The 25,759-nt window shown below is 56.8% G+C and overlaps 1 protein-coding gene across 2 annotated transcripts in view; it reads right to left on the reverse strand.

The window, feature by feature from the left end:
- Window positions 1-25,759, reverse strand: part of DSCAML1 (DS cell adhesion molecule like 1) — a 339,429-nt gene that overhangs the window by 70,362 nt on the left and 243,308 nt on the right. For both annotated transcript variants that reach the window (XM_032427811.1, XM_032427812.1), the window contains exons 5-11: window positions 25,278-25,556; window positions 22,537-22,812; window positions 20,056-20,352; window positions 18,172-18,444; window positions 8,722-9,000; window positions 8,205-8,324; window positions 7,140-7,316 (exon numbers count right to left, since the gene is read on the reverse strand). In XM_032427811.1, coding sequence (XP_032283702.1) covers window positions 7,140-7,316; window positions 8,205-8,324; window positions 8,722-9,000; window positions 18,172-18,444; window positions 20,056-20,352; window positions 22,537-22,812; window positions 25,278-25,556 — 1,701 coding nt within the window. The remainder of the gene's footprint in view (window positions 1-7,139; window positions 7,317-8,204; window positions 8,325-8,721; window positions 9,001-18,171; window positions 18,445-20,055; window positions 20,353-22,536; window positions 22,813-25,277; window positions 25,557-25,759) is intronic.

Here is a 25,759-nt window from a genome sequence, read left to right on the forward strand (position 1 = left end):
CAGCTCCCTTGTGTCTCAAAATGTCTACTGCACCTTTTCCTTGATTAGCATGTAGGATGCACAAAATTCTGTTCTTCATTAGATCTGCTCGGGCTGAACATAAGGAAGGCCTTGAAGGACACCTTAGCACCCAGAGCCATCTGGATGCTCTCCTGTGCTCGTGGTCATGGGGACTGCCTGCCACCACCGCCTAAAGCCTCTAGCAAGGAGATAAGGACCCCAGTGAGCCTGGGGACAAGACGTCTCCAGGCGCAAGGACTTTCAGATTGGGAGTGGGGGTCGCACGGGCAGGGCCATTCCTGCTGTCCCTTCCATAAAACCCTCCTCTGCTTGTCTGGGGACCTGGCTTGTCATGGTGAGGAGAAGAGGAGAAGAGGAGAAGAGGGGCCAGGGAAGGGGGCTGTTCCACATGGAGACTTTCATTCTACCTCGAAACCTTGTACAAAGGCCCGTTTTGGGGCTCGGTTTAGCATGTGATGTGACATGCTCCAAAGACACTGGTGGCCTCTTGAGGTCAGTAAGGCGCCCACGTGTCTTTGGTTCAGGTTTGTCTTTATCTCTAACCCCCCGAAACCCCGAGGGCCCTGGCTTCTGAAAGCAAGGTCCTGGAACTGGTACCGCGTGCCCTGCCTGGTCTCCATCAGCACAGCAGAAGGTGGCTCGTCTGTCAAGCTCTGTTCCTGTCTTCGGGGCCGAGGGAAGGGGACAGGGGTTGGGACTTCTCTTAGCAGAGGAGTAAACTGAGTCTGGGGAGACGAAGTGACTGGCCCCAGTTTACTCAGCGTGTAGTGGGGGACACTGAGACAAGAGATCAGGACTCCCATCTCCCTGTGTGGGGCCTTCCTGTCCCCTAAGCCATCTATTCATTTTGGTGTCCCTGGGTCCTGCACAGGGTGGGGAGAGCAGGACAGAGCCTGGCCTGGAGACAGGAGATGTCCAGCCTCGTTTCTCGCCCGTTTGATGAAGCAGGAGACAAAGTGCTGCTCCTTATTCTATGAAGTCTGAAAATCAATAAGGCCAAAGAGCCAGCTGGATAATCATTGCCATGGAAATCATGGCAATGGTTCATCCCCCCCCCCCCCCGCCTTTACTGGATGCCAGGCCCCAGGCTTGCAGAGACACCAGGCTTGGCACAGACCAGGGTGGGCCTCCCTCAGCTGCCCTGAGGCTGGGCAGGTGAGGCTGATTGATGACCAGCACCGGGGAGGGGTGGGGTGGGTGGGTAAGTACTGTGGTTAAACTTCCCGGCTATGGCAGGGCCAGCGTCAGCCCCAGACCGGTGTGACTCGGAGGCCAAGCATCGTCCTGCTCTGCTGCCTGCCTCCTCCCCTGACCGCAGATCCATCAGGGAGGCTCATAAGGACAGAGGGGAGCACCGAGGGGGTGACCCGTGACGCCACGTAGGACTGGACCAGACCTAGGAGCTGGGTTCAGTCGGCCTGTTGTCCCCAGTGAGGCAGGCCAGAGTGGGCAGAGGCCTCGGCCGAGCTTGGTGCCAGAGGCAGGCATTCCCACAGAGGGAAGGGAAAACCAGCCCAGCCTTTAAGGAGCTCCAGTCTGGTGAGGAGATAGGCCCTACACCAGGGACCACAGAAGAAAACCTTGGGCCAGTTGCTTGGCTTCTTCATGCCTGTTTCTTCTTGTGTGCTGAGACAGCCCTTATGAGTATGTGTGTGGGCATCCCAATCCACACATCCAGCCTCCTTCTGCATGCCCTGAAAATGCAGGGGTCTTAGGTCTAGGGGTCATGCTGGTGGTGGGGCCCATCCTTGGGAGGACAGATTGGGGAAGACACTGCGGAAGATCCTAGAGGTCGGCTTGGGGCATTTGGGCAGGGAATCCCCTGGGCACCTGGAACGTGGTCTAGAAAGGGGGTTGTGAGCTCTGGGTAGCCATTTCCTTTGGCCATAGACTCCTTGCCCTGTGGGAGGGGCAGGGGCTGATGAAGGCAGAAGAAGCCCTCTAGAGGAGGAACCCCAGTCACTGGGTGCAAGGGAGCTGCTGCTTCTGCCTGACAAGCAAGAATTTCCTTTGGGCAAATTTGAAATTAGGACCCTCTTGGGTCACGGGCTACACGGTTGTCTTTCCAAGGCTTTGTATCCTGCCCTCTGTACGGCTGACCTTGTCTACCCAGGCCTGGGACTTCTCTCCCTAGCGTGGGCCCCTCCACTCCTCCAGACCCCCCTTGGCTCCATCCTCCTGCCTCCTGCCTTCCAGCGACTCTGCAGCTGGGTGTGTGCTTGTGGAGGGCTCTTGGATCTGGCTTTAATTGGTCTGACATTTTGCTAAACAAACAAATCAAAACTCAGACCAAACAAAGAGCCCTTATGGGTTTAATTGGCCATGGGTTCTGCCTTGGCCCAATCACTGGAGCCTTTACAAAGTCGAGGAGAGTCTTGGGGGATATAACAGAACCTGTCTAATCAGGTAACCTGCGGCACAAGAGGGCCTCTGAGTCCAGGGAGGCACATCCAGGGATGGCGACGTCAAAACACAGCCAGCCCCTTGCACCCCAGACTGAGCAGCCTGGCTCTTTACCTGCCTCTCCATAAAACATTCTTTTTGAAGATGGTTTATTTATTTTTTCCTATCTGCCCGTTGGAGGAGGGATTGCTTTCTCCCCCTTTTGGTCATTATCTCTCTCTCTCTCTTTTTTTTTTTTTTTCATTTTAAAAGGGAGATAAAAGGTAGCTGGATGTGGTATTTTCTTTCATTAATTATATTTATTTTCAACCAAGTTCTGGGAGGAGGTCTGACATCCTGAAAGGACCATGCGCACTGCTAGAACCACAGATTGTTTGAGCCGGAAAGGACCTTGGGATCAGTTAGTGACCAGATTCTAGCACAGGCCCCTTATTGTTCAGATGAGAACCCCGAGGCCCAGAGAAGGGAAGGGACGGCTCTTGAATACGTGGCTGGTGAGTCACGGAGCCAGGATCAGCATCTTCTGACTCTGGGTCTTTGCACTTCCTACCAAACCATGAGTCCACAGAGGCAAGTTCTGGTCTCAGCTGGGACTCTATCACCCATTGACCTTGATCCAGTGCTGTACCTTCTTTAGGAAGGAGCTCTTGCCTGCTGACCTCACAGGCCAGGCATAGGAAGAACTCTATAAACTATGATGTGCAGGCCTGTGACAGCGGCAAGGCTGGGCTATGAGCTCAGGTGATCGCAGGCTCAGCTCACACCAATACGCTGGGGGTCAGGGAGCCATCGGGGCCAGTCGGGCCTGGTTGGTTGCCAACAATGGTCACTGGAATTCTGACTCCCGTCAGACCCCTGGGCTCCTGGAACTCTGGTTTGCTGCCTGGTATCAAAAGTCAATGCTGGGCGCCTCGGTGGCTCAGTCGTTAAGCGTCTGCCTTCGGCTCAGGTCATGATCCCAGGGTCCTGGGATCGAGTCCCACATCGGGCTCCCTGCTCCGCAGGAAGCCTGTTTCTCCCTCTCCCACTCCCCCTGCTTGTGTTCCTGCTCTCGCTATGTCTCTCTGTCAAAAAAATAAATAAAATCTTAAAAAAAAAAAAAAAGTCAATGCTATGTAGAAAGAAAGTGCTTAGCTTCCAAAGTCCACGAGCACCCGAACTTTCATTTTCCCTGTCCATCCTCCCTTCAGTCTCCACCTGACGCCTAAGCTCCCAGCTCGCCAGATGACACTCGTGGACTGCCCTGCCTCCACATCCTTGCTGTGCTTTTTCCTCCAGGATGGAATGACATCTGTCGGTGTTGGTTCCTGCCAGAATCCTTGAGTTCGTCAAGGCCCACTTAAGACTATTGCCTTTGTGGAGATTTTCTTGTCACTTCCTCATTCACCCCAAAGTTAAAATTGACTTCTCCTTCCCTGATTCTCTTTGTATCACCTTGTTTGTAGCCTTGTAAGGTACTTGTCATTTTGTGCATGATAGTTGTTTGGGGTCTGTGTCTACCTCCTCCTCAAGATTCTAAATTCCCTGAAAACAGCAACTCTGTCTTACTCATCACTAGATATTCAGCCTCTAAAACAAATGATTACTATCAATTATTGCATGATATTGGGTGTCACATGTTGTATTAATTGCTCTAAGTGCCTGTCTCATTTAAACCTTTCTGATGAGTAAAAGGTATTCTAATCCCAAACTTATCGAGGAGGAATTTGGGGCTTGCAGAGATCACCATCCAAGACTTCACTGCTATCAAGTGGCAGAGCTGGGATTTGAACCCAGGCCTGTCCGGTTCTAAAGTCTATGTTCTTAGTCATGGAGTTTAGTCGACCTATTTAGTGAGTGCTCAGTGAAGATCTACTGAGTTATCATTGGAAACCATAGGGGTCAATGGTACAGACACTCCCCAAGAGAAGCCAACCACAAATGTCCGGTTTGACACTTGGATGCTTTTTATGATGTATGTCCCTTTGATGTCTTTACTTCCTTTTTTCTGTTTGGCTAAAGTAGGGATTAGGGTCAGTTTGCCTTCTGAGAGTTCACAAAAGTATGACGTCTGACAGGGTGGTGCCATCTTGGGTCAACATTTCCGGGAGTGTGCCCTGATGCAAGCCTTGGAATTGGCTTTGAGGTCTGGAAATGGCAGGTCTTCCTGTGGCCAGCTCTGCAAGTGGGTGAGGGGAGCGTTGGTGGTGGTGAGTGTTTGAGATGGATTAAGGGATGGCTAGGAATGGCGCGCCTCCAGCAGTCTGATGGGTGACGCACGCGCCAGTGTCCTGAAGGTTCTTCCCCACCTTCCTGTGCCCTTCCAACTGAAGTCAGAGTGGGGAAATGGGAGAAGGCCGAGGGTGAATGAAGGCGGAAAGGGCAGAGCAGCAACGGGAGGTGGGGGGACGTGCAAGGGGAGCAGCCGGGGGTCGGTTACTAGAGCAGTATGTCTATGTAAACACATCAGGAGGCAAGGGGAAGAAGCTCCCAAAGAAAATTGGGAGCCCCCATGCCCCACCCCAGTGCCCACTCCCACCTCCTGTCCACCGTCATGGTAGCTTCTTCTGGCTGCTGGATACTGTGTAGCCTGATTCGGGTGGCTGCAGAAGGGCCGTCACACCCTCCGACCCCAGAGAGAGGCCGTGCCATGCTCAGCCCTTCTGTTCCAGCTGCCCTCGGGCCTCCAATGCCCCTGGCCCTGCTCCTCCTGTCCTGCTGCCATTCGGGGGGGTGGCACGGGGCCCCTAGCCTGGGTGGGCAGGTCACCGGGGAGCAGGGGGCTGGAATGCAAGGGGGCGTTTGCCACAAAGTGTGTCAGGAAAAGGCCATCTAAGGAGCACACACATGTGAGGCGGCGTGAGAGAGCTCGGCTGGAAGACAGCCCGGGGCTGAGGGTGGTGGCGGGGTGGAGGCCCTGTGAGGGGGTGCTGAGAGACACCGAGTCCCAGGCGGCGGGGAGGGGGGTGTGGTGAGCGGGAGAATAGGACCCGAGGTGTTCGTGAGACGGAGCAGATGTGAGAAAGGCGTGCTCACGTGTGCCTTGCTGTGGAAGGAAGCAAAGGAGAGTGACAAGGTGGCTGAAAATAGGACGAGGGCGAGGGGAGGAAGGAACGAGGTCCAGATTCTGCCCACAGGTGATGGGGGTGGCAAGAAGCTCTTCGGGAAGAGTGGGCCAGGCGTTGACACCACCGAGTGTGTGTGTGTGTGTGTGTGTGTGTGTTGCACACGCTCACAAGGCTGCCCTGAATTTACAAAATGGGCTTCCTCTGAGTGTCTCTGGGTGCTGCATGGCCACTGCCCGGGCGGACAGCACAGGAAAAATGCAGGGCCCAAGAGGTGACGTGACTTGCCCCGGGTCCCTCCAGGACATCAGGGACAGCCTGCTGGGAACTGAGGCTCCTCACAGAGCCCACCTCCTGACCGCCAGATTACCCATCGCCCATGTTCCCCCCCCCATCCCACAAACCGGGTGCCACAAAGCCACAGCCACGCTTGTGTGGTGGAATCCCCTAGCTTCGAGGAGAAAGAGCAAAGAACAAAAAGGAAAAAAAAAAAGCCTAAGGGTTTGGGCTCATCTCTGCTGCTGCCAGTGGGGAGGTAAGGATCAAATTCCAGGGATGGTTCCACGAGGGGCCTGCTATTCCTCTCACCTCACGCAGGCAGAATTAGCGAAGTTCTCCCCGGCTGAGGGATGTAGATTGATTGCCTGGTTTTATTAAGGACAAAGTGCTTTTTGATAGTGTGAGGGAAGCGGCTCCCCAGGGTGGGGATTCCGGCGCCTGGAGCTCCCCGAGCATCGATCGCCGGGGCTTCCCTGTCTTGTGCTGAGCTGAACGCGGGCTTTGGCAAGCGATAAAGAAGCCCTGATTCTTCGAGGAGGGACCCCACACCGGGCACTGCCCTCGGCGGTCATTCCCACACCGACCCTGCAGGGACTGCCCGTACCAATAGCAAAACTGGTAAGCCTCTGATGGCTGACTGGGTGCCAGTTACCGCAATGGCCGCTTTCTACATATTATCGGGCTCACTCTTGACACAGAACAGAACAGGTAAGGCTCTATTATGACTTTCATTTTCTCTGTCGGGGAAATGACGTATGTACGGCGAGGCCAAGCGAACTCATCAAGGTCACAATAATCACAACATGGTGCCCAGATTCCCACTTGGCTAAAACACAGGCTCTCACCACTGTCCTGCATGGCCCATGGTCCGTTTCTGGACACAGGGTCAGATGGACACGATTTCCCGGGGGCCCATTATACAGACCCCAGGCCTCTAAAGGGAGAGGCTTATCTGGCAGGAATATCTGCGTGTGACTCAAGAGAATTCAGGGATATTCTGGGCTTCCAAGGCCGTGAGGCCAGCTCTGTGTCTGGGATTTAGAAGCCACACACTAAGCACGGAGTGATGAGTTTCGTTGTTCTTTTAGCTTTCCTAAAATATCTCCCCCTTTCCCGTGATCAGTTCCTGTGTTACTCAAGCAGTGTGGTGGGGAGGGTGGGCTGGCAACGAACCTCCAGCACAGGGAAGAAGCTGGAGCCTAGACAGGTGAGGTGACTTGGCCAAGGTCACGGGGGTCTGAGTCCCCCACCTGAGGGTCCCGAGTGCACCTCTGACCAGGAGCCCTCCCTGCCTCCCACTCACTGATAGGACAGGGGCCGCTGCGCGAGTGTGGAGACGGGCCCTGGCCTGTGGTCGGAGGGCTAGGGGTGCCGCGTGCGGGCAGGACTCACTCTTGACGGTGAGGAACATGGACTTGCTGATATCGGTGCCCACGCCGTTGCTGGCCTGGCAGAGGTAGTAGCCCATGTCCTCTTCCAGGACGTGGCGGATCAGCAGCGAGCTGTTGGCCAGGATCTGGGTGCGGCCGGTGAGGGGTACCGGGTGGTACTGCTGAGGGCTCCCGCTCCCTGGAAGGAGGCGGCCGTTAGGGGGCCGGCGCCCAGGCTAGCACGCGAGCTGGGTCAGGTGGGACTGCCCGAGGGACGCCCCGATGGCCTTCTCTTGCTGATCTAGGGCTATCTTGTAGCACTCCCCAAGTACTCCTCTGGGCGACCAGAAGAGCCTCACAGAGGTCTGGCCCTGCCCCAGCTCTCACATGAGGGGCTGGAGTTGGGGACCTCAGCTCAAAGCCCACCTTGGCAGTGAGCCTCAGGGCTGAACTTGGAGACGAAGAGTTGTCTTCAGGCCACTTGGCCACAGGCAAAGGCAAGATGGAACCCTAAAATGGCAGCTGCCTGGTCCTGGACAGCCAGGCCTGGGAAAGAGGCCAGCCATCCTCCAAGGGGGGCTTTGTGGTCCCCTCCCCATTCCCCCAGTGTCAGTGATGGGCATGGCTTATGACAAGAGCTTGGCGTGGGACTTAGATACCAAACGTATCCTTGGGATGCTGTTAGGCTCCAAGAAGGACCACAATCCCAGAATAGGTTGATTGGTGATGAGTAGGGGCCAAGGAGGTTCTGGGACCCCAAGCGGGGTGGGGAGGGCTGGGGAAAACAGATATACACTGAGTTCTAGGGCTGGACGGGGGAGGGGAGAGGTCAATCTGTGGGGTCTAGAGGAAATCTGGAGTCAGCATGATAGCTGTCCCCAGTCGGCAGACCCCTGAGGGTGGCCGAGAACAATCTCCAGAGCGAGTACAGTCCGGGGTCCCCCGAAAGCTTAGAACCGAGGGCTCCCACCCAGGGCTCCCACCCAGGGCTAGGAGTTGTGTGGAGGAAAACAGGCCCAAGCCCCATCAGCTTCCTTCTCCCCACTCCCTGACCGTGCTCGGAGATGCTGGCTGGCCAGGGGCTCACCCTTGGCATGCTTCCACATGACCTTGGGCGGGGGGTAGCCATCCACTGAGCAGTTGAGCACGCCAGCTTTGCCGTAGATGCCGTCCTGGTTGTTGGGCTGCACCACAAAGCGCGGGGGCACTGCGGGAAGAGGGAAGGTAGGGAGAAACCGATCATCTGTCTCGAACAGCTCTTCTGTGGTCTCTAACCTTCCATTCTGTGCCAGCCCCGCCTGGACCATGATCAAGTTCGGAAGAGGCAGCTCTGAAACTCAAGACGCTGAGGGCCTTTGCCGAGGACTGGGAGTCCCGCGTCCCAGCTCTGAGTCTGCCGATGGCTGACTGAACAGGGCTCTCTCCCTCTCAGGGCCTCTGTGTCCGGGCCCGGAAAGTAAGAGATTTGAACTTCCTGATCTTATTTAAGGCCCCCGCCGGAGCCAACATTCCCTCAGCCTGTGACTCAAACCCCAAGTCCAGAGAGACTCTTAGCAGCAGACAGCGCCGGGCCCTCGCTCGCCCGCCCCGGCCCCTCTGCTCACCACGCACGATGAGCTGGCGCTCCCGGCTCACGGTGGCCGCCGCGTTGCTGGCAATGCACGTGTAGTTGCCGTTGTGCTTGAGGGAGACGCTGGAGATCTGCAGGGAGCTCATGAATTCCTTGCTCTCGATGGTCACGCCTGAGCCTGAGATGATCACCTGTCCGTCCTTCCTCCAGGTGATGCGGATGGGCATGTCCCCCGAGGACACCACGCAGGGGATGTAGAGCAGTTGGCCGATGGAGGCGGGTGGGAACTCAAAGGGCTGGATTAGAGGGGGCACTGGGAAGGCAAGGGGAGTGCTGTGGTCAGGCCCCCCATGCACCCCAGCCTGGCCAGCAGCCAATGCCTCATTGCCTCACCTCCCGGCCCCTCCTGCCCCTGGGGTGTAAGTAGAGTTCCCCAGGGCACCAATGCCTTGTCCTACACATGCAGAATGTCTTGGGGTGCCACTGGCCCTTGGCTCTCATCCCCTTGCCCACCCAGGCCTGGACCCACTGTCTCTGTGTAGGGCGTTGGCTCGCCTGCCTTAATCCTGCCCCTCAGATTTGTCCCGGTGATGATGTACGTGCTTCTTGCTTCCCATCTGCCTGCAGACACTGCTCGGCGTTCACCCCACTCCCCTGCTGCTTCTCGGTGGCCCCATGTCACTTTCTCATCGCAAAGATACATCAGCTCTCTGGGGCCTCGGATTGACAGGGCTGCTGGGCCCCAGATGTTGGGCGTGGGGGAGAAGGTGGGCCCGAGACTGTCCCCAGCTCATGCCCCACAGCTGTGCCTCTACAAGCCAGAATGCTGTCCCCTGGTCTCCTCCTGCAGTGGTCCCATCACCCACACCAGCCCTGTCCATTGTCATCAAGTGTTAGCACATTGAATCTCCTCCCCCCAATAATGTGATGTAGCTTAACCGTCTCCAGTTGAGGCTCAGAATGGAGAAGTCACTTGCCCTCGGCCATCTAGCTCCTAAGAGGTGACAGTGGGATTAGAGACCTGGTGTCCCTGCTCTCAGGGTCCACGCTGCCCAGGTGCCTCTCTGAGAAAGCCCCAGACATGCCCAGCCCAAGGGCTCTTTTGTCTCATCAGTGAGCTGCCCTTGGGTAGCAGGGAGGAGCAGAGAGGGTGCCCTGTCCTTTATGAGACAACCAGTTTGCTGTTCATCTGGCTGAGCGGGATCTGCACAGCCTCCCTCCCCCCAGAGATCCAGCGTGCCCCACAGTCCACATCTTGGCCCCTGGGGGGCCTGTCTGGAGCCTGAGCCTCTGTGAGAGGTATCCTCCTTTCTCAGCTCTGGCTAGGGCATCAGCCATTATCTTTATGATAACTCAATTAGGCCACAGCGACTTCCCCAGCAAGTGGGGGGAGAAGAGAGAGAAGGAGACAGACAATTAGCTTAACAAGGATGAGCACCCAGTAGATGAGATCTCCTTTCTGCAGTCAAATAATTAAATTACAAGGCTGTCCACAGTCCTCTGGCCTTCTCCCAGGCTCCAGCACCCCGCCCCCCTGGGAAGCCTGCCGCTTTCCACCCTAGGCCCACCCACAGTGGCCACCAGCAGAGGTGAGCCCTGGGGGGAGAGGATGGTGGCATCCTATGCATGCCCAAGGCCCTCTCTGCACCCCAAGGATTTTCGGGGCTCAGCAGGGAGCTTCCCCAGCAGAGTGGTAGGGTGTGGGCATAGAATAACCCACTGGCAGCCCTTTGGATCCCTCGGAAAGTTCTTGATCAAGAGCCTAGGTCCAGAGGAAGTGACATTTAGGAGGGATGGGATGAGAGCCATACCCTTCAGCAGGGTGTTTAACTGACCTTCCCAGTGTCCTCTCCCACCTTACTCTCCATCCTGCCACAGGGGCTCCATCAACCACCCAACGCTCCAAGTCTTAGCCCGTGTCTCGGTGAACACAGCTGGGCATTTGTCCTTCCTATTCCCATCATGTGTGCTCCACCAAGGGCCCAAATCTAGGTCCAAAGTCCAGCCAGGTTTTCTGGGGCTCTGGTCATTATCTGGATCTCCCCGTCCCGATCTCTGGCTGCCTATTGCCCGGGTTAGGGCCTTGCCCCAGTATTCTGGGTGGTTTGCTGGGCCTTGGGGATCTCCATATGAGATTTCTCTGGAACCCTGACTCTAGTGATGGCCCCATGCCCATTGCTGAGATTTCCCAGAGGTCCCTCTGTTGGGCTCTGCTGGTCTCCCACCCCGCCCCCTGGCTTGTTTGGATGGGACCAAGGCTTCGGCCTCCTTGGACTTTTTGAGGGAACTGTTGCAGAGACCCAGACCTGCCTCTAGTTTGTTTCTCTAGGCCAAACAGAACCAGGCCTGATCCAGTTCTCCTTCCCACAGAGGCCCAAAGCTAGAGCCCGCAGGCCCCATGGGAAATGCCTCTTTGTCCACTCAGAGCCTGCTCCAGTACTACCTCTTCCGTGAGGCCTGCCCTTGTCCCACCACACCTGTGCACACCTTCATCATGGCACCGATCACAGGGCGGGAGGGTGGCCGTTTGCATTACTGCCTTCCACGGGAGTCTGGGAGCTCCTTTAGGGCAGTAACTAGGACTTATTTACCTGGCAAATTGCGGGAGCCCAATAAATGCCTGGCGGGTGAGTCAATGAATGAACATATGCTCGGATATTATTTCCTGGATTGACTTAGAAGTTTAACGGTCATGGGGGCAAGGGGTAGGGAGAGCACAGGATGGAGGTCCATCCAGAAAAAGAGGGGGATTTCTATGCTGTTCCTCAAGACGCTGTATTTATGCTATGGAGTTTTGGAGCCAGGAGCTTATCCCTTGGTCCTTCCTGGGGGTCAGGCCCTTGCTACCCTAGCCCCAGAACCAGCTCCTCTGCACACTTGAATGTGACCAAGGGGAGACTCAAGGCAGTGACAGGCTGCAGAGGAGGATGTGCGGGCAAAGCAAGGAGCTGGGAGGTTCTACCAAGGAGGAGAGGACTGAGGGGCTGTCAAGGCCGAAGGACCATGCCCTGGGGGTGGACGGTCAAGCGCTATGCTTCCTCTGTGAACAGAGCAAGTGGAGAGCAAAAGACTGAAATTAGGCAGGGAGATTTAGCTCAAGCAAGGGGAAGACTGTCTTTCTCAGTAAGAAGGGATTTGGATAATGGAACAAGTTACTAAGGCAGGTTAATTCATTAATTAACTAATTCATCTAATATTTATGAAATGCCTAGTCTGCGAAGGCATTATTATGCTCCGTGTGGGCTGGAGAAAGTAGAAACATGCTTAAAATACAGACAGAACCCCCAGGAGCTCATCATTTGCTAGGGAAGGCAAGATATTTCCCTCAATGATTATTGGACAAGTGCCACCTGAATACACAGATGCTGAACTCCGAGCCGAGAGACGTATCATCTGGCTGGGTGACCGCAGCCTCCCAGAGGAGGTGGCATTTGGGCAGAGAGCTAAAGGACACAAACGCTGTAAAAAGTACATGGGGCGAGAGAGAGGGAAAAGGCTGAGCCATGAGGCAGAGGCCAACCAGGGGCTGTCCCTCCCTTATGGCCTTCGGGAATAACATGGATGGCTCCTGAGAGCCCACTGGAGACAGTAACCAACCAATATCCATCAGGGGGGTAGGCATTCACCTGGGCTGGCTAGAACACTCAAGAGCACAATTGTCCTGTGGGAGGCAGACGACCAGACAACTTGCCAGAGATCCAGGGCAGGCTCCTGGCCCCCCTCCACCCTTTGCCCCTGCTGCAGGCTGACAAGGCAGGGGTGATGCTGTGGTTGATAAGTGTCCCCTTGGGAACCCTTTGGTGGGAGTGCTAGGGGCCAGAGCCGCTCACAGAATTTCTTGGCTCCAGGCTTCTGTTCAGATACCCCCATAACTGCAGGCATAGAAGGAGGGAGAAGAAAGTCTAGGGATCCCGGCTCCTTCACAGGCTCGCTGAACAGCGGGAGGAGCCCCGTGAGCGAGAGGCTCTGAGAAGCAGGGTGTGGGGGCTCTGTGATGGGTGCATGGCCAGCTGCCCAGATGTGGGGGTGCTTTCTGACCCGTGAGTCAGTAATGTCTTCCCCAACGCTCAGACGTAGGTGTGAGCTAATTGAATGTGTGTCGGTCCATTTCTGCCTCTGGGAAAGCGATCCTCAGTGGTTGGGGGGGAGGGGGGGAGGTTCTGACCACCTCTATTGCAGTGACGACCAGGGACCTCTTGAGTGTCAACTGCACGAAGGGCCCCCTCTTGCCCCCGAGTCCCAGCATTTCCCCAATGCCCAGCCTGAATGTAGGGGGCACAGGTGCCATGTGACCCACGGTCCTGTCTCCGGAAGCCCTGCTCTGGCCACAGTCATCTTTGGGGAGAGGGCAACTCTGCACTGAGGGAGGTGGGGTCAGAGCAAGGTGCTACTATGGTGAAGAGGCCAGAGGACGGAGTGGCTGGGGACGTACCGTAGTTGTGGCAGTCCAGGAGGTCTCCGGCCACCATAAAACCTTTATGGCCACCTGCTTGGGAGTGTCGCGCAGACGACGGTGTGGTGACAGCCAGCCCAGACCATAAACTCTTTATGGTGTCTCTCATCATCTGTCTCTGAGACTGAGCCTTTTTATTTACTGCACCTGTTTAGCAGAGAGCGGGCACCGGGGGGAGTTGGGGCATCTGCCTGTGGAGCATGGGGATGGGGAGAGAGCCGTGCCCAGGAGCTGGGTTCTAGCCTCTGCCTCCCGTGCCACCACCCTGCTTCCGCCCTGAGCCTCCGTTTCCTCATCTGAAAAATGGAGGAGTTGGACCAAGTAATCTCTAAAGTCTCTAATATTTTAGGAATAATAATAACAACTTCCTTTGGTGTCTTTTTTTTTTTTTTTAACACAATCCTCTCTTCTCAGAAAGGCCTTCCCTGACCACCTTATTTAAAATCGCAAACCACTCTCCACTCCTCTTGACGCTCTCATCCCCGCTCCCTCTTTGACATGGGGCATCTTTTATATATTTTATGCATTATCCATTTGCCCCCCCCCCCCAGAATGGAAGCTCCCTGAGGGTAGAGATTTTTGTCTTGAGCGGAGCTGCATTTGTAGGCTAGTGCCCAGAACACAGAGGGTGCACAGGAAATGTCACTGAATCAGTAGGCACTGCTTCTACACCATCGTCCCCATCATCACCATGACCAGGGTCATCATCGTGAGCCCTGTCTGTGGCCTGAAGTGGCTGTTTGCTCCTGTGTGCCAGGGCCCCTCTGCTGGGGAATAGGGCTGCCGGCAGGAGCTTTCCTGGTGCCCCCCTCTCCCAAGTACAACTGGGCACTGTGCTCCTATGGACCCATTATATCCCCTTCCTGTGGATTCTGGCGCATCTCTTCCAAACCTCCACATCTGCGGATAGCAGGCATTTGGCCAGGTGATTAGGTTTTTCGTAAGCCCCAACCTATGATCACAGAAACCCCCAACCCATTTACTAGGGTGGAAGGGGCGCTTCTCCAATGGCCCCACGCATGTGGCAGGCATTGGTTTGGGCACCCAGGGAAGACACAGTGTGGGTGGGGAGCATGGGCATTTGGGAATGAGCGTATGTGTGTGTCCTCTTCCGTTTGCTCTCCGCAGGGGCCTGGTGCTACCTCCCAGTCCCAGCCTTGCCGAGCATGGGCTGCAAGCCCCTCATGCCCTTGTTTTGGCTCCAGAGGCCCACAGAGGCTCAGATGTGGGGATGGAGATGTTCTCTCACTGAGCTAAAGCCAAGGAGCCCCAGTTGCAGCCTGCCTTCTTAGTTAATTAAACATTCAGCCCGCGTGCCCAGAGATGCTTTTATGCTACATTATTTTTCAGCTATGGGGGGCCCTAAAGACATCAAATCTAGGCTGGATCTATGTGCCTTCCTCTTAGCATCCTGCCAAGGATGTCTCTGGATGCCCAGAGAGGAGCACTTGCCTTCCCTGCAGCCCTGCCCTCCCCTGCCAGTCGGCGGTACATGCCCCAAAGCCCAAGCGGCCCACAAAGCATCCCCACTCTCTCCCCTCAGTCCTCCCAAGTTGCTAGGCCACAGCAGGCTCACTTGGGCAATGTTTCATATGTTTCAGCCACCTTTTGTGGCTCAGGAATGATGCCTTGCAGGAGGGTAGGGACGGAGCCAATATTTGTGCACATGTGACTGCCAGCATGCATGTGTGCGTGCGCACGTGCAACAGTGGACATGTTAGTGTGTGTATATTTGTTGCATGGACATGCATATAGTAAGTACCAATGAGTACATGCATGCATCCTCATGCACAAAGGGCTCTGCACAAGTGTGTGCGTGTGTGTCTGGGTGTGTTCTGCTCTTAGCTCAGTGTTTAAAAAATTCATCAGAAGGCCAGCAGTCCCAGAAGGAATGGGGTCAGCAGGTGTTTCCAGTTCCTTGGAGCAGCATGGGTTTTTGCCCCTTCCTGCCCACAAGCCCATGGGCCCCCAGAGAGATGCGGGGTGGGAGGGACTTCTAATTGATCCCCAGGGTCTAGTGCCCTGTCCCACCTCCACCTTGCCCTTTGCTATCCCCTGGCTCTCTGCTCTGGTCCCCTGAGTGGGATGCAGGTCCCAGCCAGGTGATGGTATTGGGCTCAGCAGCGCTGCCTCTGGACCTGGCCCGCCTCGCCCAGAGTCAGGGCCCCGGTCCACGCCTAGGGGCACCTCCTCCACCCTCCTCCTTGAGTAGCTCTTGGAAAAGCACATCAGCTAATCAAGCCGTGTGCTCATAATCAGCTCTGATGGGTTCTTCTGCAAAAGTGCATTCTAATGAGGTGGGGAGAGGGAGTCAGGGAGCGGGAGGAGGGAGGACCTGAGCTTTCCAAGTGGCAGGGGCAGGGGGTCCCAGAGACCCGCACACAAATGCTGCTTCTCGGTCTGGAGAGAAAACAAGCTACCACCCTCCTTGTAGGGCTGGATCTTCAGACCCTGAGGGCGGGGAAGAGGGAATGTGGGCACACATGCCCCGTACCCCGTACACATGTATGGCATCTGATGGATGCCGGGCTTTGTGCTGGGTGTGGGAGCCACGCGTGCCTGGTGCATGGGCTCTGCCCTCTAGATCACACACGCACACACACACACACACACACTCTCCCGCTTTCCTCTTGTCGTTTAACACAATCACAACAGGCCCAGAGAGTCGCTGAGACGGAATGCATCAGATTCAATTCATTAGGACTGATCGCTCCCTGAATGGGGTTGAATAATTGATGAGCAGAAGTAGCTTTCAGAATGTTCTGCGTACTCCGAGGCTTGCCAGAGCCCTGTTATTTATTTATTTTTTTTAAGCCAACAAACCCGGCCAAATGCTCACTGGTGCGGGCGGGCAAAATGAGTGGAGCAAAGGTTAGATGTTTTAATACGTGATGTTTACAACGTAAACTCCTGGTCCGCTGCTTGTAACGGAAATGGATACGGCAGCCCTTGACGCGGGGAGGGGGTAGGCAGACGCTGCCGGCTTCTACCGCCACCAAGCTGAGGATGTGGCCTGGGGGTTGTGAGGCTCCTGCCGGCCCACGGCTCCAAGCGGGACAGAGGCCTGCGGCTAAGGAGGGGGCCGGGGTGCCCCTCAGCCTAGCTAGGGTGTAGCGGCAGGAGGCAGGGAGGCTGACGCCGTTCGGGTCTCCTGTCACCTGCGCAGGCTTGAGATGGCCACGGCCCCACCGTGGTCGGGGCTCAAAGCGAGGCCTCCCAGCAAACCACTGCAACCCAGACTACTGTCTCAGTTTCAGCTCCAGAAACACTCACCGTCTGGCACTGTGACAGGTGGTGGGTGCATAAGGATGCATGTGACATGTGGAGCAAGGGAGGGAAGTACCCACCCCGCCTTTTGCTGCTACTGTTCAGTTTCCTGGCTGTCCACCAGACACTTCCAGCTGCACCTGCATTACCACCACATGCTTGAAGGGGCCATAACCCAAAGCGGGCTCTGTCTCCCCAAATTCTTCCTTCTCCTCGACTTCCCTCTTCCTGTCCACAGAGCTGCTCTTGGATCTTGCTTCAGGGATCTGGGACCCACTGGGGCCTTCCCCTGTGCCAGGGCCCCTTCGTAGGCCTGGGACCGCCCCCCCCCGCCGCCACGTTTCTTCCTGCCTATGGGCCCCTCCCCACCCCGGGGTCCCGGGGATATGGAGAGGACCTCCCCTCCTTGCTGCCCTGGTGATAGGGGCTCTCAGCCTTCTCAGGGACTCCAGCTCTCTTCCTGACTCCCTCTCAGGGGGTCCCCAAGGCCTCTTTCATTATTCCTGAGGTGGAGCGTGGAGAAAGCTTCCTCCTCCCAGCCCGGCCTTCCCCCAGCTGTGGGTTAGAGCCCAGGGCCCGGAGGTAGACAGGCCTGGGAAACATTCTGCTTCCAGATGACAATTTCCTGACTTTTTTGTGCCTCAGCCTTTTCCGCCTTGGAAATTGGGGATGAAATGGTACCTGCCCGAGGTAAGGGGGCAGTGCTGGTGTTTAATGAGACGGAGCGTACTGAGCAGCCGGTCACAGCGACTGGTGTGTGGTGGGCCTGCCACAGCTGTATCCGTCTTATTATGACAACGACTGTGGTCTGGTGCTGGCTGGAGACCACAGCCTTCCTTCCTCCCTCGTGGAGCCCCAGGCTGGCATCTCCACGCTCCCAGAGCCTCAGGCTCTCCCAGGGCTTGAACCCACTCGGACCCTTACCCATTACGGCCATTAGTGACCTCCCACCCCAGCTGCCTGGCTTTGCCTGACCCCTCCTCAGCCAGGCCTGACAGGCCCCCCCTCCTTATCCTGCTCTGGAGCAACCAGGCCATCCTGCTTCCACTCACCGCCTGGAAAGTCTCCAGGCCTGGCCGTTCCAAAGAATGTATTTGGGACGGAGCTTGGCACACCCATGCAGCCCCAGAACCAAGGGGTCAGCCGTCATTGCTCACACATTCATTGAGTGCCTTAGTTCTACTCATGCGTTCATTGAATCTGCAGCCATTTAGCGAACGGCTACTATGGGCCAGGCACCGTGCTAAGTACCCCTGCACAAAACACACACCCGGCCCAGGTGAGCGGGAAGGGCCTGGGCCGAGGTTTTGTTAGGCAGTGCTCTGTAGGCCTCAAATAACATGAGCAGGCGTAGGGACGGGAGGCAGACACCTACTACCTGCTCCCTCCACCCAGCCTCCTGCTGCTTCTGCCCCCGGGCTCCTGCCTCTCGCCCCGTCTTGCTGGTCTCTGCTGGGCCCCTGCTGGCGTCACGTGGTTCCCTCCTGACTGATACGGCCCGCCATCTCTGACCCGGCCTCTTGCCCAGAAGGGGACCTTTGTGCATCACAGGCCCCTGCTGCCTCACAGGTCAGGGCCACATTGTCCTGCGTCCCACCGAGGGAACCTGCCTGCAGAGGTACTCGTCCCCCTGCCCCCTTTCTCCCACACACCCGCTCAGGACCCTCTTCCTTGGCCTGCCACTCCTTCAGGCCTGCCTGCTTCTGCGTGAGCCGTCGGCGGGGGAGAGAGCCCCGGTGGGCTCTGGCTCCGGGGGAGGCCTACCTTTGACAGCCACGTGGACGCTCTGGCTGATGGACAGCTGGGGCTGGATGAGGACGCTGCACAGGTACTCCCCCTCATCCATGCCCTTCTGCACGTCGGTCAGCTTCAGCGTCCCGTTCTCGAACACCACCTGCCGGTGGTTGTCGGGCAGCAGCAGGGCGTCCTTATACCACTTGATGGAGTAGTAGGGGTAGCCGATGACCCTGCAGTTGATGAGGGTGTCCCGCCCGGCGACGGCGGTGATGTTCCTCATCGCCCGGATGCTGGGGGGGCCTGGGCGGGAGTCAGGAGGGAGGAGGAGCAGAGGAGGGACAAGCCATGCGGTTAGCCAGGGACAGCCAGGAGCTGCCCTGCGACTCTCTTCTCCGTTGCTTGGCTCTGAAACTCTCAGGGAATGGAAATTCAGTGGGGCGGCGGTGCGGGGGGGAAGCCTGTATTGCAAGGCTAAGGCTGAAGCTGCGAGCACCCATGGTCTCTCTGGGACTCCCTGTTACTAGCTTCAGATGGTTGCAAACAGATATGTTCCGTTCATGCCTGGGGCAAGAATCCATCCCCCTAATGGGATGGGGTATGTGAGCCCACTGAAGCCTCATAAGAAGTGACTGGGATTTGGGAGGGCAAGTTCTCATTTACAAGGAGATTAAGTTTTGCGGGTTACAACGGCAATGTGGAGATTTTGTTATTTTCATTCAACTTGTGCATAATGGTCTTCTACCAAAAAGGATCTCATATACATTAAATATTTAAAAGGCCGTAGGAAGGTCTTCACTGGATGAGCTGATAATTTTCTTCCAAACAGGTAAGTGCGTTTTGTGGTTCCTTGAGAAGGGGCCCTAAAAGGGGGACTCTTGTCACCCTGGCTGTGAGGAGGGGGTACCTTCAGCTGGGTGGCTAGGCAGGTGGCAATGGGGGCGTGGTAAAGGGGGCTCAGAAGCCACCAGGCAGGGAGCTGGAGTGGGTATAGGAAACTCCAGGCTTCAGGTTCCCCACCCAGGAGGTGAGGGGCCGCACCAGGGGATCCCAGGACCCTGTAAGTCTGACCCTTCCAATTTGAAGGCAGCAAGGTAGCTAAACGGGAGGCCACCTTTCTCATGTGGGGTCGGAGACCTGGCTCCATGGCAGCCACAAGTGCCCTTCCCCCACTCCTCCTCTGCCCTTGGGTCAGGGGTCACTGGAGGGACCAGATGAGGACCACTCGGACCTGACAGAGCTGCAAAGAGCTTCAGAGGAGGCTCTTCTTACCGCAGTGACCTAGAGAGCTGAGATCTGGGGATGATCACCTGAGGACTGCTTCCCCCACTCCTGGGGGTGTCTGCTTTGGGACACCCCCGCCCAGCCCGAGCCTCCCATTCTTGATGGCTTGGGCCTTGGGAGGGAGGAAATTGGGGGAAGATTGTGCCCTGGCTCCTGGCTGCTTACACCTCCTGGAGTGATTTGGGGATGGCTCAGTGGGAGGACACTGGGAGCACAGCTTTGGTGGACACCCCCATCGAAGGCCAAGTCTGGCCCCACTGCCCCATTCCTGTCCTTGTCCTCACAAGGCCCTGGTAGGGCTGGTGGTTGCTAGTGGGGTGCTGAGTGTACCTGGGGCCAGAGAGATTTGATGGGGAGGAATGGGGGGCCAGGTCAGACTGGGAGAGGAGAAGGGGCAGGAGGAGGGGATGAGAATGCATAGGAGGGCAAACTGTACCAGACACGCACGCACAAGAAAGGGTGACGGGTTTGTGGAGGGCAGGGAAAAGGGGAGAAAGAGAGGAGAGAGACCGCTACTAAAAGCAAAATGACAGTTAATAATAAGTACTAATCACCACAAGAATAATGGGAACCACAGAGATGGCAAAGGAACTCAAAAGCCTATTCTGATATTTAAATGTAGACAGGCACCTCTTACGTTTATTCGCGCCTGATATTCAGCACTGCCCACCGAGTTCCGCGCCGTGCACCGGTATACGCCGCCGTCGCGGATCTGGGGGCCCGTGACGTTCATGTGGCTGATGGTGGTGCCGTCCGACATGGTGTACTGGTTGGTGCGGTGGCTCCCGTCCCGCACGATGGGCTCGTCGTCCAGGGCCCAGGTGACAGTGGGGGGCGGGGCGCCCTTGGCCGCACACATCAGCGAGAACTGCTCCCCGGGGTTGACCACCTTCTCGCTGAAGGACGAGACGATGCGGGGCGTGCCATCTGCAGGGAGCGAGGAGCCCCCCTCAGGGTCACCGAGCCACGGAGAGACTGCCCGGCCAGGCCACCCCACCCTGTGAGGTACCCATTACTATTGCACAGGATTTCTAACTCCTGGATTTGAATCCTCCCGCGGCCCCTTATGAGCTCTGTGTCTTTGGGCAAGTTACCTAACTTCTCTGAGTCTTCCCATTCCTTAATTATGGAGGATGGGGATATCGGGGAAAGTGAATACACCCTCTCCATACCGATGCTGTGAGGACGAAATGAATTACTGCATTAAAGATGCTTTGCTCAACGCTTTGTAAGTGCCTGATAAATGTCAGCTCCTGTCGACTTTTCCTTTTCTGCCTTCCTCCTCCCTGTGTTAGTAAAGACATAGGTCCTGGAAGCAGGACTTGATTGGGCTGGACCTGCGGAGTCCGATTCCAGCTCTCATTCCTGCAGGTGGGGGTGGGGGTGCTGTAGCCCTGTTAGCAAAAAGCCTCAAGTTTGAGGCTTAGCTGCCGCCCAGAGGCACTGCTGTGTGTGTGGCCGTAACTTAAGTCTCCGCTGACCCAATAACCCTGGATAGGACAATTAACCCCGCTGCCCCACCTTCCTCCATGGAAGAGGGGGCGTGTAATTATTGAGCCTGGCCATCCTTCCCCACAGGATTGTTGTAAAGGGTTAAAGTACATGTTATGCACTTTAACAAGTAAAAACTAAGACAAACAACAAAAAAAGTAAGGCCAATGTAACATGGCTCTCTACATCCCACCCATATTTCACACCAAAATGCTGATGTTAATCCAGTCTGCCAGCCCCTAGCCCCATTTCTGGGCGGGGGACTCTTACCTAAAACCAGGGGAGAGCCAGGTGCCTGGAAGAGCCTGGGACTGCCCACCAGGTTTGGCCCCTTCTCTGCTTCCTTCCCTGAACCCTCCTTTCTGGCTGTCCCTCCTTCCCCACTCTCTGTCCTTCCCGCCAGCCTCATTTCCCATATCCCTGCTCTGAACTGGCCATTGACAGGCTGTCCTCTCAGAGAGGAGATGTGCTGTGTGGGGAGTCGGTCAGACAGGAAGTCCCCAGAGAGGTAAGGCTCCCATTTCAAACTGGTCTGTGCCTGGCTGGTGTGCTTCCTCACTGGGAAGAGGATCTGCCTGGACAAGAGGAGGCAGGGGCTGAGGGAGGGGCCGTTCACTGGGCCCTGTACTTAGGGTGAGGGATAAGGCGATGCCCACTCCCATGTCCCACCTCCCAAGGAATGAGGACCCACAGGCCGTGACAGGTAGACCCATGTGGGATCCTGATAACCTGTGGGACTTGCCTGGGTTTGGTGTCTTTGTTATGACAGTGAAAAATCCTTGGAAGCAATAGGATTGTGGGGCTTTTGTTTTGTTTTGGTAGCAACAAAGGAGCTGGGGGACCACTAAATTTGTTGGTAAGGGTAGGGCCTCGGCTAATCCTCACTGTATCCTTGTGCAAATAAGAAAAAGAGGCCTCCTCTGTGTGGTCACAAGCTGGGGCCAGGGCTCATGGCCTGACAAGTGGAATTCAAGCTGGATTTCAGTCCTTACTCTTGGTCCTGCCCTGTGGGTTAGGCACTTTGTGCAGTGAACAACCTGAACAACCATATACAGATGTGCTGGGTGAGGAGCCCTGGGTGGTAGCAGCTTTAAAAGGAGAGAGAAGCATGTGAAAACCCAGGTCTGTGATAAGGAACAGAGCCTGCTGTGAAGAGACCTTAGTCAGGGAGAAGATTCGAAAGTCCATGAGACTGGAGGGAAGGACAGAGAATGGAGAGAGAGGGACAGCCGGAAAGAGAGGGCTCAGGGAAGAAGGCAGAGGCGGGGCTCAAGGCAGTGATTCCTGGTGGGCAGTCCCAGGGCCCCTGTGAGATTGAAAACCTCTGGGATCCTAAAGAAGACCTCTTTCGTAGGGAGGTTCTAGTAATTTTGGAGGGCAGAGGCAAGATAGCACGGTGGTTAAGAGACCTGAGTTCCGATCCCAACTCTGACTTTTGGCTGAGCTGTGTGACCTCAGGCAAGTGACCGAGCCTCAGTTTCCCCCACTGCAAAATAGGGAACATGAAGAAAAAGCATCTCCTCCCAGGGCCCATGGAAGGATTGACTAAGGTAGGCACGCGCCTGGACTGGTGCCGGCTCTCAGCCTAAACCCCCCCAGGTGCCGGCCGCCCCAGCTCACCCTCCAGCACAATGATGGCGAAGTCCTGCGCGGTCTGGGCCTTGCGGGTGGCAAAGCACTGGTAGGCCCCGGAGTGGCTCTTCTGGGCTGAGGTGATGAGCAGAGTCTCGTTGCTGAGCCCGCGGATGGAGACGGCCTCGTCGGGCAGCACCAGCTCCGTGTTGCGGTACCAGCGGATGGTGAATTCCGGGGAGCCCAGCAGGGCACAGGAGAGGATGACTGTGCTGCCGATCCCGGTCTTCAGCTTCTTTGGTGTCAGGGTCACGTGAAGGGGGTCTGGGCCGGGCCAGCAGGGAAGGAGCGAGGGGAAAGGCAGGGGGGAGGAAAACAAAAGAAAAGGGCTTTTACCGTGGAGCAGTGTGGCTGGGGGTGGGCTGGGGGAGGCCCTGGTTCTGTCTCCAGACTCCTTGTGAGGGGGACTGGGACTAGTGAATTCCCTCTCTAGACCTCAGTTTACTCATCTGGCAAATGGCAGGGTCAGGACTCTTGTTATGATGGCCTACACTTTCTTGACGGGTGGCCCTTGCCTGGTGGGCCTGGGGAGCTCCCTTCAGCTCAGAAGGAGGACAGGAGCTTGGCTGGCTCATCACCGTCCCTGTCCCCCACCCCAGAAAACAGGGAGGCACCCTTGGCCCCACCACCCATCTCTCATACCCATAGAGATAACCAGTTGCTACCTTCTGCCGCTCTGACGGCCTTTATATGCACCAGATGACTCTGCTCTTCATCCGCACCTCCCCTGCCCTGCTGCAGGCCCCCAGCTCTCAGCCTGGACCCAGGCAGCACCATCCTCCCTCCATGCTGTGGCTGGCCACTGTCCTGCTCAGAACTTCCGTGGTGCCCAACAACTCGGTGTCGGGCGGGCTGGCCACCTCTCTCCCCAGATCTCCATGGGCTTGGGGTTCTCTAGAGGAGGCTGAGGCCTGCAGGGGCCTAGGACCCCAGTGAGGTCGCCCGGAGGAGGGGGGACGGCAGCCTGGCTGGGTGGGGCACAGTCAAAGCATGCAGGAGTCTGCTCATGCCGGGCTCCCCCGCGCTCTCCCAGAGTCCCTGCCCAGGAAATGTCAGTGCACAATGAGGCAGGTGTCATCCTGCTTGTCCCAGTCACCCACGGGGCTCCCAGGGCTCTGCCAGCTAGCTGTTCTCACCTTGCTGCCCCGCACGACTTGGTGACCTTGGGCAGGAGGCTTGGTGGCAGAACGGGGGTGTATGTGAAAAGCATGGTTTCCTCTCTGTGCACCTGGCAGAGAGGGGCTGGCAGAGAGAGTGGAAGGCAGAGAAAAGCTACGTCACTTCCCCTTGAACCTGGTTGTCCAGCCAAAGCCAGTATGGGGGGGAAGGTGTGGAGCTGAGGGTCAGAGGGGCATCAGGTGTACCTACGCCTACGGGGCAGTGGGGGTGTGCACGCGCCGTGGGCGGTTGGTTACTTGTGGATCCGTGTGCGTGTGCTTGGATGTGAGCATGTTAAGGTGGAGGAATGTGTGTATCTGTGTGTATGGGCACCGTACGTGTGTGCATGTGCGTATGGAGAAGTGGGCATGTGACCTTTCAGCACATCTGCGTGTGTGTGTGTGTGTGTGTGTGTAATGTGTGTGCAGCGGGGGGGGGGGGGGGTGGGGGGAAGGCATACCCGACTGAACGATTGTGGATGGTACTTAGGGCAAGGAGGGGGGTATCAGTGCTGGTCCTTCCACCCGCCTGCCCTGCCGGCTGGGGCTCATTAGTCTGTGAGGAGCCCCCATCCCCTGGGCTCTCAGCATTTTAACCTAAGCATCTGTATCATGCACTGTCACTCCCAGAGTGGTTCTTGGGGCTCTTTCCGCTCTTCCAGCTTCACATGTGTTCACGTGGGGAGGATTTCTTCCCAGCACCGCAGATAAATGTACCCCAACTGTCAAGATGCCCTTGACCATGTGGAGGAGACTCACATCTGGGCCACGGGGGACAAGCCCCCAGGCCCAGGAGGCCAGCTGAGCTGGGAGAACATGGAGGGTCTGCAGACCTGTAGCTCTATGCTCTTGAGACAGGAGGGGAGGGGGGAGGAGGGCTGCTCTGGTCAATTGTTATGGTGGAGGGAACTTCTCTGCAGCAGGGGGGTTGAATCACCGCTGGACAGCCTCCTCCCACCGCCCAGGTTCAGTGACCCTTAAGATGCCATTCGGTACAACATTCAATGGGGCCTCAGGCCATGTAGCTGCTCCATGGGAGTGGGATTCCCCACGGGTCTCCAAATCCCAGCCCCACCGCTGTCAGTGCCCTCCCTCCGCCCTGGGGGCTCAGCAGCAGGAGGGTCTGAGAGGGCCCCTCATTCCAGATGGGCTCGCTGGACCCCTGGAGCCCCAGGACTCCAGGCTCAGGGAGGAACAGGCAGGATCAGCGCTGATATCCAGCCGGCAGATCCTGGAAAGGCTTCCTTGTCATTTATGCCCGAGTCTGATCTGATTGATCAGTGCCCCTATCAATTATTGTGAAATATTCTGAATATCGCCTCTGATGGGATACAGTATGTCCTCTCTACTGGATTAACATCAGTACTGTTTCCTTTAGTGCAGACACTCCTCCCTCTCAACAAGCCAGGAAGCCCTGTGAGCTCGTCACCGTCACTCTCCCTCATGGTCCCTTCTGACCCTCGTGACCTCAGGAGGTAGGAAGGCCTGGGATCACTATCCCATCTTACAGAAGAGGTCACACCGTGGTGCTCTCAAAGGTTCCTAGGCCTGGCAGAGGGGCTCCCCACTCACCGATGACTGTGAGGGTACCCGTGGCCTCTGCAGAGCCGAAGGTGTTGGTGACCTCACAAATGTAGGTGCCACTGTCCTCCGTCCGCAGGTCACTGATGGTCAGCCCCGTGATGCGCTTGGTCCAGCGGCTGTCGGCCGGGAGGGGCCGGCCGTCCTTGAGCCAGCGGATGGCAGGGATGGGGTAGCCGGAGGCGGTGCAGGGCAGCTCCACGGTGTGGCCCGCCCACACTTCCTGGGAGTGGAAGCCATCCAGGATGGTGGGGATCGACTCGGCAGGGTCTGGAAGGCAGAGAGCATCAGTGGCTCCGGCCAGCCCGAGCAGGATGAAGGGACAGGGGTCGGGGGGGCGGGGAGGCAAGCACGAGAACAGGCACCTGCTGCCCATGGGTGCCCAGCATGAACGAAGCCCAGTGTGGGATGGCTTGTGGTGTCCCCTGGGCCCCAGACTCTGGCCCAAACTCTCCTACTCAGGCCAGATAGAG

Source organism: Phoca vitulina, unplaced genomic scaffold (assembly GCF_004348235.1).
Source record: "Phoca vitulina isolate PV1807 unplaced genomic scaffold, GSC_HSeal_1.0 scaffold38, whole genome shotgun sequence".
NCBI lineage: Eukaryota > Metazoa > Chordata > Mammalia > Carnivora > Phocidae > Phoca > Phoca vitulina.